An 18,129-nucleotide genomic window follows, 5' to 3' on the forward strand; every position below is an offset into this window, starting at 1 on the left:
GAAATCACCTGAATATAAGCCATGAAGCTGATGACTACTACGGATTTTGGAATTCTCTTGCTTAAATACAGTATACAAATTTTATACAATGTTAGTAAATCATTTATAATTCATATTTAATATATCAAAAATGCATAGTTATTACATTATTATGTTTTGATGATAAGCAAGATACTATATATGTGAAATGACATAAAGGATGCAATATTAACCAATAATATCATTTCATACTAAAGAAATAAGTCTTTTCAAATTATGTAGTTAAACTAAGGAAAAATAGCTTCCGAGAATATATATATATATATATATATTAAATAATAATAGTATTCCATAAATATATTATTACTAATATTATTTTATAAGAATATTAGTGACAACATCATGTTAATAAAAAATACAATATAAGATATGATGAGAGAGAAGGGGATAAATGTGAATTCAGAGACCATCCTAGATATTTGATATTGTCATTGTACATATACTTGATTAGTTTCAAAATATAATTTTATATTTGTCAAGTTATTACATACAATTTTTGTAAAAAGAATATAAGTACTTACTTTACCCACTAAAATAGTTTTTATTTCAATGAAAATCTACTAGTTGCCAATCATTAACTTGTTTTATATTATAAACTACCTCATATTCTTGCCAAGCACACGCAACATTTCAAGTTGAGCAAAAAATGAGTGCATCATTGTAGGAATATAGTTACTAGTTGGTCATGGAATAAACGGAAAAAAACTTTTTTGGAAAATACATTGTTATGTATGAGAAAATGGAATGAAACATAATTTGTTTCCACAAAAAATTAAGAGGAATTTTTTGACGAACTTGGAAGGGAAAGTACTATTCCACACAAAAGGTGAAACAGTACATGCCACTTTAAAATGCCATCAATGTGAATTTCACTTCTACAAGTACTTCTGATCACATTCTAGACACAAAACAATACAATTCCCACAATATTTTAGGATTTGGACACCCACATCCTCCGCCAAGATCTCTAGCATACGAGATATAAGTGACAGATAAAATTAGATTCTAATGGATAAATAAAAAATCATCTATCAATATTTTTGAAATTGAACTGAATTCCATTAAGTTTATACGTTGCCAGCCAGACTAGTAATCTCCTTCACACATTCACAAGATTTTGTATTGAGAAACACCATCGAACAGAATGACAGTAAAACCCGACACACAATGCACATGTAGCATTAAATAACTAACAGCTACCCTAAAAACAAAATTCTGCATTTTATAGCTGCACATGGAATCATGAACATGAAAATGCAGGTTCTTGCTTTAGAAGGATGACGGTCCCTGCTGCCATTACCGTTCTTTATTATGCAATATGGGAGGGGAGGTAGAAACCAAATTCGATTGGTTCAATGCAAATCTTATAATTTGGAAATTCAGCAAGAGATGTTGGCATTTTATAAATTTCTAATTAGTGATGTAATTGATTCCAGCTACAAGTAATTTTCAGATCATAAGAAAAAAATCATGCATTAATATGGCATCCAATCAATTGATTCCAGCCACTAATAGCAGTCGGGTTGTTTAATCATAATAAGTACCATTAAACAAAAACACCAAGAGAATTACCAAAGTAACTTTCAAATAGTAAACCAAAAACAGGATGATAAAACGATAGAGTACAGATCATAAAGGTCGGGAGCTAGGCATGTCATCTAGCACTTGATCTCCTTCAGACCATGTGCAAAGTACAGAAAAGTGGGATCTGCAGCACCATCCTTGTAGTAAGCAAAGACCAAGCCACCATCATCATGCATGCTCTCCCCAACAAAACTGGACATAGAGCTCAAGGTCAGTGTCTACTGATGTATAAATTCTGCATCAATCATCATTCACAAGTATAAAAGTGTATCAAATAATACACTTACAACTGAAGATCACTGAGCTTGGAGAGCAGATACTTTGTGGCCGCTGGAATGTGTTGTTTGAATAGAGCTTGACTCTCTTCATCAAGTTTGGGTGTCAACAGCTTGATATACCTCTTAACATAGGCAAGGAACTGCTTCTTGTCAAAAGGGGGTTGCTCCTGCAAGAATTAAAACATAACACTAATACAATGAGTTTAAGTTAAGAAAATACTCAAATTAAACAAAAATGATAGAACCAGGGAAGTATTATTAACCTAACCTGAAGTCTGAAGGTGTCAACAATGTCAACAACCTTAACAGCTTGGTCATCAACACCCTCATCCTCCCCACCTTCGGCGGAAGGGTTTGCACCAATGTCTACATCAACTGCTCCCTGAACGACCCACTGTAAAAACCACACACAAAAATCTCATTTTGTCATGCACATCATCACCAAAACAATAACAAGAGCAACCGAACAACTTGCAGTAAAAGTAATTAGTTACATGGAAATAACAATATTTTAACAATTATAATTTAAAAAATAGAGAAAATGATTCAATTGAACAGACCTTTCCATCAACTTCCCACAATATTCCATTCTCAATTTCACGGTATGGGAAGGAGTCCGAGAGAAGCTCATCACCTACATAATGTGTAGTAATACATATGGTAAGTAACCACCATATAAAAAACAAGGATCATATAATGCAATAGAACTCCTTTATAACAATCTACGTTATAACCAAAAACAAGTGGCCATTAAATAACCTACTTCAACCGACACAATAAATAATAAACTGGCACTTCATTATTACAACTAGTAAATTAGAGAGAGCTATGGTACAATATATAAACCAAAGATCAACATAGTAAAGTATGAACCAATAAAGTACTAACATTGACAATATATAGGAGTAAACTATAGGGTTAAAATTGTAACCTAGAAAGAAAATTGGGAATCAACAATAGAAATAACAAATAAACTACATTCCACATAAATTTTCGGGAGAAACTGAAGCATAATTCATGTCTTAATGAATCATAACCGATAAATAAAAAAGAGAACAGAAAGATTAAACAACTAGAGTATGAAACGATTAAAACATTAAGTGAAATTGAAATATATCTAAAGTAAGAGTCATAGTTACCAGTGAGAAGGTCTTGATAAACCAACATGATTGGATGTAGGAGCAGAGAGAATCTCTCGGTCTCAGATGGAATCAAGAACTGCGGCGAGGAGAAGCAAAGAGAAAGAGGATTTAAGATTGATGGAGAGAAGGGTATTTATAAAGCAGGGTTTCTCACTTCCCTATGATTGGGCCAACTCTAATTGGGCTTTGGGTTTGGGTTATAAATTACAAAAAGTAATAATGCATAAAACCCTCAATTTTTTTATTTTTTTAAAAGTAGTGGTGATGGAATGTTTTTCGAATAAATTTAAATAATAATAGTTCGATAAATGAGATTAGAATAAATAATTTACTATATAAAATGACATAAATGGATGAAATAGTGATTAAGGTATCCCTTCACACCATATTAGTATTGTTACTATTAATGTTATATAATTCTTTTATAAGAAAATTAGAATCCATATATTCTTGATTTTCTTAAAAATACTATTTTGTATTAGGTAATTGTTGAAGAATAATACACTATTGACTATTGAGAGAAACGAGAACACTTAATATGGACCACATATAAATGACTATCACTAAAACATTTTTTTCTGAGACCTAAGTCTTCATTTTATCACTAAAATAAAGTAGTTATTATTTCAATAAAACCTACTAATTGCCCACTTTAAAATCACTATAGTTTACTTATGCGTGAATAATTTTTTTAATTTGATAAATTACTATTGTTTTACAATAAAAATATAATTGATGATATTTACTAGACATGTAAAATGAGTTGAAATAATGAATTGAGATAAATTAGATCATTCCTTATTATGTTTACAAAAAAATTTGCACTACTAAGGGAATCCTCATTTTTTACTATCAATCTAATCTCTTTCGATAAATGTCGCTATCAAGAATCAGCTATTAACCTTTTGGTCAATCTAAAATTTATCAGAATCTAATACCACCATATCAATATTATATCCATGTAACTTATTTTTTATTATATGAACTATTTAACTAATTTATAAATTACCTAAATGTGAAATACACAGCATTTATAGCAAAGCAAAGAACATTATTACATATTTAAGTAATAAGCAAAAAAAAGTAAACTTGTTTTGGAAAATAATGTCATGTCTGAGAGAATGGAACGAATAGTAATTTTTTCCATTCGTCCCAAGTTGACTTCCAACTAATAAGAGAGGATTTTTCTCAAGAAATTGGAAGGGAAAGTATTATTTCACTCAAACACTGAAACGTTCTATGCCACTTTATATTTTTTCCTAATACATTCATACTTAATCTTATCTTGTTTAGTATATTCTTTCATCTAACACAACATTTTAAATATGGTTGGCATCAGGAACTCTTACATCATTGTGCCAAAATAGTCCAAAGCTCAGTAGAAAATGACATACAGTACAACTCATTAAATAACTAACACCTAACCTTAAAACAAATTGCCTCATCTAAATGATTCACCTTTTGCATAGCATATACAAACTTCTGCATTCTATAGCTGTACCTGGAATCCTGGAGATCGGGGCGGGATACGTATAGTCAGTCCAGCCTCCAATCTAACAAATGCTACAACTCTTCAATGGCTACTGTTACCGATATTGATCGACTTCAGGAAACTTAATCAAAAACTGTGTTGCCGATTTGACATTAACGATCTTTACCATTTCTCATGAACAAATCATAGATAGATGACAAAATATTGGAAAAATTATGAATGGTCACTCCTTTGCTCAGACAGCTTTCAATCTCAAGATTTCCTTTGCTGTTCTAAGCCGAAAGTAGGGCATGTCTTTCTACAAATGAGAACAGAAATTCAATTCTAAATCCATTTGAAAATAATAGTCACAAAAATGAGGCTTCTCACCCCATTTGACAAGGCTTAAATATGCATAATTGGATTTTTTTAGAAGGATTCGGCAAAGAAACATTGGTATGATTATTAGCTATTTGTGACACCATACACAATGCACAGACTTTTTATGATTCTGAGAAACATCAAGCAATTTGCAAGACTAAAAACATTTTGCCATGACAAATTATTGGAAGCAAGACAATCTATATTGGCACTAAGAATGCATTCCTTATTAAAAAATAAGTGAATGACTTATCAAGTTATTGATTTGGGAAAAAGCAAAAAATTTGAACACCACAAAATAAATAGAAAAAACCAACAACAAAAAAACAGTGCAGCATTATGTGACTGTTGCTTCTGGACGTTTTGGGAACAACATTTGTTACGTGCTTTTTTCTTTTCAGATAATAAATCAATATAGGAAAGAGGGCTAATTTTCCTGCTAGAAATGGAGGCTCATACCTGACTGAAACACAGCCCAAGGTTTCTGCTATAAAGGTCAGTATATTTGATCATAAACACCCCACAATCATATCTGTGCAAATATAAACTTACATTAGAAAATTATTCACCGACAAGTTGCATCGCATATTACACAGAGCACTACAACAAAACTGAAAACATAGATTGTGCAAGGGCAGGGGGAAAATAGAAGGAAAGGTAAGTATAAACAACTGCTATCTAAAACAATTTCTTATTTTAATTCCTTCCATTTTCACTCTAGCTCACCACTCAAGAAACTATTCCCAAGAGAGTGCCGGACTAAAATGCATAAAGCATTTTTCCAATGATGATCGATTATCAGTTTCCAAAAATATCAATAACTCCGATTAACAAAGTATCTCAAACAATTGAAAGTCTGGCATATTATCAACTTCTAGTGGTGACCAAGAACTTTGTGCATTAGTAGTAACTAGTAACTACTACTAGTGACCACCTTTGCCACTTTAAAGATACATATCCATGAATTAATCAACAAAAACCAAACCTTAGTCCCACTAGATGGGAATGCATCATATCTATGAATTAATCCCCAAGGAAAATTTATTAGTCCAAGCATTCAATGTAAAAAACCCAAGAAATCAATCAGATGGAGCTTCATGTAAGTTCAGAATATGGCCAATAGCCATCAAAGAGCAACTTTTCTCACTTCCATTTACCTATTTATTCTTTTTTATATTTGATACATACACAATAATATTATATTTTAAATTTTCAAGAAAAATTGAAACATTATACAGGGGAAGCAGATGTGAGTGTGTGTACAAATGTAAACATTAATAGAAATTGACCACGGCTTATATTTATTGCAGATTTTTTTTCTCTCCGAACTGCAGGGTAAAAAACACAGAACTAAATTATGATAGTATATAGTAATTTGCAGATGATCAGAACACAAACCCATTCTTTTGTTCAGGAAGGTCTTCAACAAATTCTTTTTCCCAAGAACTTACATCAATATCTTTTCCAGTCTTGTCCTTTACTTCATCTACGAAATATTTAGCCTGGGAGACATCTATGGCCAACATTAGATAACATTTAACCCGTTAAACGAAAATTATATCTGTATCTTTCCATAATTTTCTATCGAATCAACTCTGGCAGGAAATGAGTAATAACTCAGGCCCTTAGCAGAATGGTGATAGTGATGATGTAAATATGAAATTCAAAGCTTGAACAATGTTTGTCTCCATAACTAAGAAAATCTGAAATTCAAATGTTCAATCCAATCACTATAGACACAAATCGAACACACATGACATCACATAAAATGAAAAGATAAAAGATTAAAAAAGGGAAAACCGCACACAAGTTGATATTGTCATTAAAAAGTACTGAGAATTAAAAAAATCCTTATTTTTCCATCATTTCCAATACCCATTAACTAGTAAGATGCAGCTTTGAATATTGAAGTTACAGTTTGGTGGGCCTCAAGATTATGGAATACGTTTAAAAGTGTGTATCAGAGAAAGAAAAAGAAGGCTCAGGGCAGTTTGAGAATTAGGGAGAACGAGTCTGTTACACTTGGCTCTAACAAAATGGACACATGGCAATCGCTTAGTGGTGAAGAGAATCCGCATTCATGGGGGACATAAATAAGAAAGGAATGGAAGGGACTGGGGGAAAGGAGGCAATCATGGGGTAGTTGGGGAGTCAACTTAACAGGGCAAAGAGGATTCTATCCCTCTGACATTCTCTCTTTTTCCTTTTTGATGTTTCTTTTGCTGTCATACTGAACATGTTATGTTTCTTCTAATATAATCAATTGGAATGAAAGCTTGATTCTAAGTTTTGTTCTCATATTAATTTCTAGTATAAATCAGTACCTATCACAGTTAAACTGCATAGAACAAAAACTTTACCAGCACTTTCATCACTTGGGTATCCACTCCTTTCAGCGAGTCAAGATACTGGAATTTCTTATCTTTGTTATTGATCACAGCCAAGCACCAATGGACCTGTTTATGGATGGGTATAAATATCTAGAAATGATAATAAATCAGGTCAGAGATCAGCAGAACCCAAATTTGGCTATAAGAAAAACAAAAAGTCATTCAATAAAATTACTTTATCACATTCATGTAGGCCATATCCCAATTTCTTTTGGCTGGTCCATCTTCTCACAGATTTGAAATCATAACCATTTGTGCCACTTATTAACTGCCAGTTAACATTCAAAATTAAAAGCATCAATGACAGACCAATAGGACTAAATTATAGAATATATACACATATATCAAACACACATAATATATATGATGTCTCACTCATACTTCACAATATTCATGTGTATCAAGAAATTCTACCAAAAAATGAATAAAAATAACTCCTGCTTAATGAGAAGCACTAGAAGAAAGAACATATTCTACATCATTATATATTAAAGTGAACTTTGTGAAGCACTAGACCAAATGTCCCCTCTGTATCTATGTTTTGCTAGAAAATATAAGATTTGAAGGAAAAAGAGCAGAATGGATGTTTTCCTCATATTCCTACACCTTTGTTTGTTTGTACATACTACATAGGGAACTTGGAGCATCAATCAACGGCTTCCAGTTTAAACACATTTTCGGTATAAAAAAATTCCTGTGTATAAACATGAGTCAACTGAAACAAATACTTTGAGAACAGGAATGGCTCCCTCTTATTCAATGAGTTGGTTATCTGAATGTGGAAATCATTTTCTAGACTAAAGTCAACATTAGACAACCATGTTAACAAGTACTACTTTCGTCCTTTGACATAAATATTTCTAGTGCAAAACAATAAGACATGTTTCTTAAAAACAACTTTTAGATTTTACATTAATGTTACCCAGGTGGTACAGGATAGTGAATCCAAAATTCCAAATTACCTTTTTGTAGAAAAAGGTATTGAAAAAGTGACATTTCAGAAACTTCTGTGACTCTCTTCTCTCCCTCTCTTTTAGCAACTCAAGGTACAAATTGATCACCTGCAATGATAAGATACAAGATTGCTCAATACCAAACTTTTCTCTTCCTTGGTAAGTCAACAAAGATTACACGAACAATAAGAAAACAGGATCACCTCGTCATTTAACCATGCACCAGGCATAAGGCACCGAAACTTGTCGACCGAGATCTCAATGTTAGATTTCTCATGGGTAACCAAGACCTCCTTCCTGTAGAAGCACGCCCTCAATGAACTGTACAGCCTAAATCTTTCTCATTACCTATAGCCAAAATATCAAAGCATACCTTTTGACAGAAAAGGCACGTGCAACCTCAGCTTTTTCCTCCTTAGTAAGAGGAACAAAAAGTTCTTGGGGTACTTCCTGGAAGCCATAGTAATACTTTGTAAATTACACTAATATTTAGAGTGCTTCTTATGACTTAATAAAACAGTGGCACATTGCTATACACTAGTCACTCAGTCATAAAAGTTGGACATAATTTATAATACAACCAAATATATAAAGATGTGCTGAGTTAACAAGTTTTCACCTCTACTAATTCCTTTGGACGCAATAAATCAAGTACTTCCAGGCGCTTCTCATTAATTTGAATTTCATAGCTCAGCCTTTCAAATGTGTCTCTTCGAGTTGGATTATCAACAGCCTCAATCAACTTCTTGTAGGCCTGAACACTCGAATAACCACACTCCGGACTAAGACATAAACTGTCCAACATCTTCAAATTACTATTATTCAACTCGGAAACCACAGGTGGAGTCAAATGCTGCTGATTGTCGCCATCTATAACCTTATCATCCGAATCATCATGTATCTGAGACACAGCCACAACATCACTCTCTCTCGATTTCTGGCATGTTACCACAGAGGGCCCTTCATGCTCACCATCTTCTACAACCACGACCTTATGACTACCCCTATCGACTTCTACGACCTTATGACTATCCCTATCGACTTCTACGACCTTACGACTATCCCTATCGACTTCTACGACCTCCTTTCCCTTTAATAAACTAATGGAAGCTAATGCATCATCTCTAGCCTTTTGATGATTGATGTATAAACTATTGTTCTTATCATCTCCAATATCAACTACCTTGTGAAAACTATTAGAGTATTGTGTTGTTGAATTGGTGGACAAAGGGAACTTACGTGAAGTACAGGGCGCGTGAACCTCCCTTTGCAAGGGTGACTTAGGTTCCGGGTAGCGAGAGAGTCTCGAAACAGTGGTTTTGGTGGAATTGTGAGACATGAGTGATGTGAATCAGAGTCTTTTTGAATAATTGAGGGTGAAGCAGAGTTGAGGGCGTTTAGTATTGCTATTTAAGATAGCCATTGATATTGGAGGAAGATGAATCTTTGAATCTCAGAAGCCATTTAAGAATATGAATTGAATATTGGGGGAAGGGAGAAAGGAAAAACCCTAGAGGAGAAGAAAATGAATCAAGTGCTATATGCTATTTCAATCGTGCTAAGGTATAGGATTTTCTCTCTGCTTGCGCGGCACAAACAAAACAAAATAGTGAAAATACCGATATACATTTTGTGTTTCACAAGTTGTTCAATCGCACAAAACAAAACAAAACAATCAACCATTAATGATATATTCAATCGCACAATTTATCGGCAAATAGTTTGCTTTTGGTTGTTGCCATGAGACGAAAAAAATAAAAAATATAGATGCTTGTCTCTACGCATCGTTCAAAAAACGTCCAAGATCTTGCCAAAAGAATCTAATAAGTAGATTAATTGAAACAAGTTAAATGCAACACGATTACTTGTCATAATAATAAAAACAGTTTTTTCACTCATTACTGGAAACCAGTAATTAATAATTTCAAGAAAATAAGGTTTATATTGAAAATATATGTCATTATATATATTGATTGTCAATACTAATTTATTGAACCATTACCGATAAGAGTGAGAATTCACTTACTTTCAAGAGTAAGTTTTTAAACTTATTTCATATCATATCTATCAATTCTAAAAAAATCCAATGGTTTGAATTAGTAAGTAAATCTAAATGATTAGATATCCATAGAATTGATGGATGAATGAAAAGTAAATTTAGAAAATGATCCTCCCCAACCAATAAATGGTGAAGTTCAAAATTATTACTTGTTTAGTTTATGTGCTTATGGCTATAATAAGAGTGAATTACAAAATATGAATTAACTTCTTAAAAACGAATTGCAAAACACCCTACATTTTTTTATGCGCCGTTTTTCTTTTTCCAAGTTTAAGAAGATATTAGTTAACTCTTTTTAATTATACGTTTATAGAGAGAAAAATAATAGTGAATTAAGAGGGATTTATGAAATGACAACTAATATTTTTGTTAAAAACAAAAAAGTTCCAATTGTGTAAAACTGAGGGAAATATAATAGCAACAAGCATTCCTCAACCCATGTGATGGAAGAGACCCTCTATGAATTATCACCATGTGCCCACCAATCATAATCACATTATCACCAATTGTGGTGGGAATGGCTGTTTCTTCACCTTAGAAATTGTTCCTTTGTGGTACTTGATAAGAGACAATCATCTTCATGTGATCAATTGTGGCACATTTTGATCCTGTTCTATTAAAGAGTGCAGGGACATCTCAACATCACTAAATGGTTGCCCAGCATATAGTTGAAGCTGCCTCTTTTTCACAACTACTACTTTCTTCGCATGTGACGCTATCTCTTCATTCAGTTCCTGCAAAACATTAGAAATTTCCCTTACTATCATGGTTATATACTCAGCAGCTAACATCTAAGGTTTCTTACACAACTGGAAAGTGGCAACTAAATGATTCTTTTCAATTTCAATATGTTGGTTCAAGTGTAGCAATGGGATATTTCGGTGATATGATTGTGCTCACGAGTGTTTAATATGTGTTCAAGTTGAGATTCTTACTTGTATCGTCATCGGAACTGGATATGCAGAAAAATCATCAATGTCTTCAAAAAAGGATTCCAGTAACACAGTGAAGTTGTTGGCATCTCCGTAATCCTCAAAAGCAACAATATAGGAATCAACACTTTGGCCCTGTTCCACAGAAGTGTACTTTAACTTATAGAGTGCTTTTTGTCCTTCCTTGGAATCTCTTTGCATGAGAATTACCTTCACAAGTTCAGATAACAGTGATTCATGGTCAGATGCAAATGGTTACATATAGCTACATGCATGATAATTTAGGTTGTGATAGTTCAGTTCAATGCAGGATATTTGGCTTTCTCAGATTTTTACAGAACAACCTACATATATTTGATTGAATCAGTGTTAATTAGAGTGGTAGAGGAAGACATGTTAGGTCCCACAATGGTTATAATACGGAAAGACAGGTAACCAAAATTTTCATGTACATACTAGTACATAACTGAGGTTCAGCCACCACTTATCACTGTTAGTGTTTGCTTGCTTAACTTCGTCTCCGTTAGCTGCTGAAGTTTTCTCAGCTAATCCATGTCTTGAACTGCCATTTATACTGTGCACATCATCCTTTTCAAAAATTGGGCCACTGTCCTGGTTTTCTTCCAAAGAAACTGTTATTACTTCGTGTGCAGATTTCGTAAATTTAGCCTCCTGGACACCACCTAGACATAAACAAATAACTCAAGTTGTTCAAAAATTTATCATAAACCTACCCTACATTTCAATGGTTACTTCTTATAACAAGAAATCAGTTAAAACTACCCAAAAAACATTAAATATGTATGTTCCTTGTTCCATGTCTTCAAGTTGACACAATAATAGTTATATTTCACTGCTTTGAATATAGTATATATAGTGAAATTAAGACAGCATAACCCAAACTTAGGGGGTATGTGTAAAAGCTGCAGCCATTGATTTAAAAGTGTACATTAATGCCTCATTTCCCTGATTCACATTCTTATTGCCATCCTTAGTCACTCCACCTGCACATTTTACAGAACTTCCAAGACTACTAATAATTTGTAAGGCTTCTGAATTTTCCTTGTCACCATTGATCCTATCCCGAAGCTACGATAAGCATGCACCGATCTCTCTGTCAATACCAAGTATATGACTAAAAGAAAGAGGCCTTTCATTATCGGATTCAGGATCCTCAACCTCTCCTTGCTCTTTCTTCATTTCCTTAGCTCTCCGAATTCGCTTGCCATTAACTTAATTTGCTCAGTATTCTTTTCTATTTCAAGTTAATCTACAATGCTTGCATATGCAGCATTATATGACATAGTTTTTTTCCCATTTCCATTGAGCCTTAGAAGGTTACTCTTTTCTCTCCCACCTATTTCTATCTCGTCGGTTCAAATTGAACAAAAGGTTCCTCTTTTCCAACCCATAATCTAATTCGAAATCCACATCATTGTGGTTGGAATTGTTTGCGTTATAATAATTAAAGAAGAACCAAAGGGAAAAAACGGAGTAAAAGACAAAACCCCCCAAGCATATAGATAGTGTCATATTTGAAGAAATCGATGGCAGAAAATTACCAGAAGAAACTCGCAAGTCTTGGAATTCAACAGATTCTTCTTGTGGTTGATGTGAAAGGGAGAATTTAGGGTTTAGGGTTTTAAGGATTTTGGTACGCGAGTGTTTTTTCCAATGAGTGACATTGGATGATGAAATTGAAGAAACTATAATAAGGGTTGAGATTCTTCGACTTGTAATAATGGAGTTAGAAGAAGGTGGAAAGAGGGAGAAGAGAGAGCAATTTGATAAAGCCATTGGTATCAGTTTACACAATTTAGCTTCTACAAATAATTATCTTTATTTTAGTTTATATTCTTCATTTCCTTAATATTTCAAAAAATTGTTGTTAAAATATTACATGTCTCGTTTAATGTCTCAACTCAATTATGTATTGACACATAGTTAAAAAAATTAAAAGTAAAAATTATTAAAATGGAACATTTTATTGGCTTGGAACATGAAATGAGATATTATTTGGAACACGTAATCTCTATCCATCAGCTCTCCCACTATTGTGAAGAACAATTAGGATAAGTATTTTTTTTTGTTAAGTTTCGTATTAATTATTAAACTTTGCACATAAGAGAATTGTTCTCATTTTGTTACTTGTGTTGTTTCTAAATTTGACAACCAAGGATAATTTATATATTTGTTGGAAAATCTAATAGTTTACCTATACTCATTAATTTAAACTAATTGAATTTTTTTAGAATTGATTACTAAGATAAGAGAGTAAATTTTTTAAATTTCCTTAAATGGATCACCAACCAAATGTAAATATGTAACAATCATTTCTTATACAAAAATAAAATTTGACTAATCAATACTAAATGATTGTAAATGTACTTTGAAGAATAAATTATGAGTGTAATATCATAAATTATATGCTACATTTTTAAAAGTGTAGTAGTCTTCCTCATAAATTGTAGTAGTTGAAGAGTATAATGTTAAATAGTGCATTTCTCATTTTTATATTTTGTACACGGTTAAAAAATACTACATTTGACAAAATATTTTTATCATATTCCAACTTTAAAATATTACCAATGAACCAGTCATGGTTCATGACGTGAATTCTTTCATCATTTAATGAATTCCATAATGAAGTTTGACATGTCAGTAGATTCAGTATACTTCATTTTCTCAAGAATTGAAATACAATGGGATTGCTTTTGCCACATTTCCAAATAGATTATTAAATTTATGCACTGACCACGGTATAAATATATATATATATATACAATCAGTGTATCATCTAGTATTTATTTTGGTTGTTTTTTTAAATTCAATGATGGTTGAAAATAAATGATGAATGTAATGACAGTGTAAAAACTCTTACACGATCAGTATATACATTTTTTTTTTCTTTCTCTTCCAAGTAAATATATGTTAGCTTTTGTGCAGTAAGGTCTTTAATAGCGAGTTTATTAAGTTTACCTACCATAGTACCATCATAAGATCTTCATACCTAGCTTTGGAAAAGTGCAGTTTTTTCTGTTTTTTGATAGGAAAATGATGTTAAACTGTTTATGTGTAGTGCTGCTTTCGTATAGTCCATTCTCATATTTCAACATGGTAAAAGCTCTGTAGCCATAGTCCTACATGTAATTGTACCCGACCTAGTTTTTAATAATGGTTTATTACACTTACATATAGGAGTAAAATTGTTATATCCTTACATCTTAAGAGTAAAAATATCAAATCATATTACATTTTTCTCTTGTTTTGGATGTATTTGTGGAGAGTATCCCAACTCCTAAGTATATGTTGTGGATTTTGTGTCCCACACCCGTAACAAAAAAATCGTTAAAGTGAAATAAATACTTTCTTTGTCCAAGTTCACCAATAAAGATGAGTTGTTCTTGTTCTTATTTCGCAATGGTAAACAAAATAAGCGTAAAGTTGTGAGTCAACATTAAAAATGGAAAAAATTATTACAAGAGAGAAACATAAATGTGAGATAGATTTGTGTGGTCCATTTAAGAACGGAATTAAGTTGCACCATTGAAAGTCATTTTGGCTTGAGTTGTTTAAATTGTTAAAAAATATAAAAAAATAGTGGATCCCATTTAAGAACGAAAAATATGTTGCACCTGGATGGGAAGAAACAGTGATAGCCATGGGAAGGGTGGGCTAGAAAGATTAACTAGGAGCTTACATTATAGTGAAAAATACATGACATAGTGATGATGAAAACCTTTTGATATGAAAAATACATAACACTTGAACCAATGTTGAATGAAGGAGCTACGGTATGTTTGAACTTATAGATTTTGCTGCAGTCACTCACTTCGTAAATTACTCTATTGACCATAGAAGACTAGTCTTTTCTTCTCTGTGCAGTAATTTGACTGATGTGGGTTAGAACTTAGAAATGAAGTGATTTTTTTGTTCAAACTGCAACACTTTTTTCTGATGTAGCGTGGGGCATATATTCTTTACTCTTCACTTTTACCTTGTCCTCTCTTATTTCGTACTTCTCCTAGATATAACAAAAAAAGAATCGTTTTTTCACAATTTTTTAATGAATAAAACACATGCCTATTAATTTGAAAATGTGGAGACATATATGATACAAGATAATGTTCATATTGTTGTTGTTTTTATATAAAAAAAGGAGATTAGTGATTGAACTCATTCTGTTAAACCCCATAAATTTTGTTTTGATGTGCTTGTTCATGCAAAGAGTTGGAGTTCTATACGTGCTTCTCAATGCAAATTTATAAAACCTGCTTAATTAATATGGGCTTATAATAGGATGGGGATCACCTGTCCCATTTGGTGTCCCCATCCAATCAGAGAATTTTATTTGATTAAAAATAAAATTTAAATAACATAAATTAATATTTGTACGCTATTCTATAAGATTTCATTGGCTTGGTACATGAGGACAGAGGATCCCCATCCCTTATAATATGCACAAGACCTATACAATTTAAAAAGAAGAAAACTTCCCCAAAGAAAAAATGAATATCCAAAATTACTAAAATTACTCAATGGATGAAGATCAACCGTTCTAAGTTGGTGTATATGGTGTCACATAGTGTTCCATTTTATTTGAGCATGAGGAATGAAAAAACACATAAAAATAGATATGTTTAATAGCACATATGACACTATACTATTAAACGGAATAAGTTCAAAGATAGTAAACATGTGAGTTTTTCATGACAAATATGATGCGTTTCTCAATTGATTTAGTTAATGAAGTTACAATAAAGAATCTTACCTACAATTTACAAGGGACAAAAATTAAGACATGATAGATAAAGAAATGCAGAATTTAGTTATTATATAATATAAGGGTAAAGGGGTGGTCCTATTTTCCCTAATATCCTACCCTTTCTTTATAAATAGAAAATAGAAATATTACCTGCTATGATATGTAAATAATGGAGTACATATCATATACTTCAAGTACATTCTTGGCATTTTCCCTTCTTTTTCTTAAGCCCCTTTTTATTTCTTTTATCTTCTGTTTTCAACTTACCAATACCTTGCATGCTTTCACAGTTTCATAACCACTACTACTCCTTTCTCATTTAACTCTGATGGATGCAAAATATTCAGAACCATTGAAGTATCAGGTAACTCATCACTACCTTGTTTTTTTCTTCGTTATTTCAAGTCTCAACTTCAACCTTTTTATTTTCAAATTTATCTTATTTGTCAGATATGGTCCTTGAAGGTTTCAATTCACTGTGAAGGTTGTAGGAGGAAAGTAAAGAAGGTTTTACGAAGCATTGATGGTAAAAAAATTCCTACTTTACTTCAAATTTCAACTATTCTTACCATCCCATGTTTCTTCTTTTTTATTTTTTTTCCACATGCATGGGTAGATTACATATCTCATACTTTTCACTATGTTAATCCAAAATCACAATCCATAATATTTGCACATTTCAGGTGTTTTCACTACAACAATTGATCCACAACAGCAGAAAGTAACTGTCACCGGAAGTGTTGGTGTTGGTGTTGAAACTCTTATTAGGAAACTGGTCAAAGCTGGAAAACACGCTGAGGTTTGGCCGGAAAATCTCACCGGCAAGCACAAACCGGCGAAGAAGAATGAAAAGAGAGACCAAGTTGCAAATGCTGAATCCAACCTAAAAAAACAGGAAATTAAAATCTCCAACAAATGCAATGGTGAAAAGAAGAACAAAGACTCAAAAACTGGCGGCAACATGCCTGAAAAATCTCCGGTGAGTAATCAGGCGCCGGGACAAGATCGCAAGAGTGGTCAAAGTGAAGAAGGTTCTGGTAAGAAGAAGAAAAAGAAGGGTCAAAGTGTTAATGGGTTGAGTGCACCATTCAACAATGCACATGCACACACTGGATCTCAGTTCCAGATGAATATAAGCCCTACACGTCAGCATTCATACCCTTATGCAGATTTTTATTATTATCATCCTTTGCTCTATTTTTCAACCTATAATAACTTATATCCCATGGGAACAATGAATGTTCCTTCTTATTATGTTCCTTCTTATTATGTTCCTTCACTACCCTATAAGAGTTCAGGGTTGGAATATGACCCTTATTACCAGGTGCAATCAACACCCTTGGTTTCCTTTGAGATCTTCAGTGATGAAAATGTTAATTGCTGTTCTATTATGTGAGGATTTGAAGTTCTAATATGTAACCTTTAATATTCATGTCTTATGTATCTATTTTTAAGACTTAAGAATATAATGGCCTTATGCCCTTCTCTAATCAAACTTTAACTGCCCCATGTTGGGTTTGACAGGTGTATAGTAAAAAAAACGTGTCATGTGCAAATGGGTAAAGTTTAAGATAGGAAAATTTACTGAGGTGGTATAGTTTGACCACCTAATTATCATTATAATGTAGGTTTTAAATTTTTTACGGAAGTAATGCAACTTTTAGGAGTATTGGGGATGTCATCTATGAATTTGGGGAAGTCGTGGATCAACAATACAGCTCCCTAAGGATGTCATGTATTACATGCAATCGTGCATTGCAGACGGTCATGCATATGGTTAGATTGACAATAGAAATCGTGTTTAAGGAACTCATGGGAAGCACGACTTTCTGAAAAGTTACATTATTGGTATATGACTTTCTCAAAACTCATGGATAGATATGATTACCTTAAAAGTTGCACTTATTCCGCCAATATACAATGGAAATTATGTGGAAATGGAACATAAAAGATCTTAGATGAGTTGATTTGGAGTTTGACTGACAATTGTGCAACTTATAAGAAGAATCTACAAGAATCTCAATTTCTATGCTGGAAATGCCATATTATGGACGTGGAGGATCACACTTGAGAAATTTTCAATTAGAATTTAGTTAAGAGCATTTATCTTCAACCCTCTAATAGTTTATCCTCAC

General features: G+C 32.7%; 4 protein-coding genes across 9 annotated transcripts; 1 reads left to right on the top strand and 3 right to left on the bottom strand.

The window, feature by feature from the left end:
• LOC109362317 (translationally-controlled tumor protein homolog) lies at positions 268 to 3,172 on the bottom strand. 2 transcript variants are annotated; one of them, XR_002109390.1, is made up of 6 exons: positions 3,041 to 3,172; positions 2,462 to 2,535; positions 2,170 to 2,295; positions 1,911 to 2,068; positions 1,643 to 1,815; positions 268 to 280 (listed from the first exon to the last, which is right to left on the bottom strand). XR_002109390.1 is itself a non-coding variant. In XM_019608029.1 (5 exons), the coding sequence occupies exons 1-5, from the start codon at positions 3,066 to 3,068 to the stop codon at positions 1,698 to 1,700; spliced, it is 504 nt and encodes a 167-aa protein (XP_019463574.1). In that variant the 5' UTR covers positions 3,069 to 3,172; the 3' UTR covers positions 1,492 to 1,697. The 2 variants fall into 2 exon arrangements, 1 of the variants encoding a protein (XP_019463574.1); XM_019608029.1 differs by lacking the exon at positions 268 to 280 and having other exon boundaries at positions 1,492 to 1,815.
• LOC109362316 (ubiquitin-like-specific protease ESD4) lies at positions 1,215 to 9,912 on the bottom strand. Of its 3 annotated transcripts, XR_002109389.1 has the most exons (11): positions 9,320 to 9,911; positions 8,858 to 9,259; positions 8,612 to 8,688; positions 8,442 to 8,535; positions 8,248 to 8,346; positions 7,461 to 7,553; positions 7,256 to 7,375; positions 6,294 to 6,397; positions 5,355 to 5,427; positions 4,464 to 4,833; positions 1,215 to 1,235 (listed from the first exon to the last, which is right to left on the bottom strand). XR_002109389.1 is itself a non-coding variant. In XM_019608028.1 (10 exons), exons 1-10 carry the CDS (start codon positions 9,575 to 9,577, stop codon positions 4,771 to 4,773), a joined length of 1,383 nt encoding a protein of 460 aa, XP_019463573.1. In that variant the 5' UTR covers positions 9,578 to 9,912; the 3' UTR covers positions 4,348 to 4,770. The 3 variants fall into 3 exon arrangements, 2 of the variants coding, with proteins under 2 accessions (XP_019463573.1, XP_019463572.1); XM_019608028.1 differs by lacking the exon at positions 1,215 to 1,235 and having other exon boundaries at positions 4,348 to 4,833; positions 8,858 to 9,229; positions 9,290 to 9,912; XM_019608027.1 differs by lacking the exon at positions 1,215 to 1,235 and having other exon boundaries at positions 4,348 to 4,833.
• On the bottom strand, positions 10,608 to 13,053 carry LOC109361551. 3 transcript variants are annotated; one of them, XM_019607041.1, is made up of 5 exons: positions 12,792 to 13,053; positions 11,793 to 11,912; positions 11,686 to 11,750; positions 11,233 to 11,439; positions 10,608 to 11,031 (listed from the first exon to the last, which is right to left on the bottom strand). In XM_019607041.1, the coding sequence occupies exons 1-5, from the start codon at positions 13,024 to 13,026 to the stop codon at positions 10,876 to 10,878; spliced, it is 783 nt and encodes a 260-aa protein (XP_019462586.1). In that variant the 5' UTR covers positions 13,027 to 13,053; the 3' UTR covers positions 10,608 to 10,875. The 3 variants fall into 3 exon arrangements, with proteins under 3 accessions (XP_019462586.1, XP_019462585.1, XP_019462584.1); XM_019607040.1 differs by having other exon boundaries at positions 10,608 to 10,844; positions 10,897 to 11,031; positions 11,686 to 11,912; XM_019607039.1 differs by having other exon boundaries at positions 11,686 to 11,912.
• On the top strand, positions 16,213 to 17,415 carry LOC109362058 (heavy metal-associated isoprenylated plant protein 35-like). The gene is made up of 3 exons (XM_019607627.1): positions 16,213 to 16,358; positions 16,445 to 16,520; positions 16,678 to 17,415. Exons 1-3 carry the CDS (start codon positions 16,323 to 16,325, stop codon positions 17,388 to 17,390), a joined length of 825 nt encoding a protein of 274 aa, XP_019463172.1. The 5' UTR covers positions 16,213 to 16,322; the 3' UTR covers positions 17,391 to 17,415.

The sequence above is a fragment of the Lupinus angustifolius genome, chromosome LG12 (genome assembly GCF_001865875.1).
Source record: "Lupinus angustifolius cultivar Tanjil chromosome LG12, LupAngTanjil_v1.0, whole genome shotgun sequence".
In the NCBI taxonomy this organism is placed as follows: domain Eukaryota; kingdom Viridiplantae; phylum Streptophyta; class Magnoliopsida; order Fabales; family Fabaceae; genus Lupinus; species Lupinus angustifolius.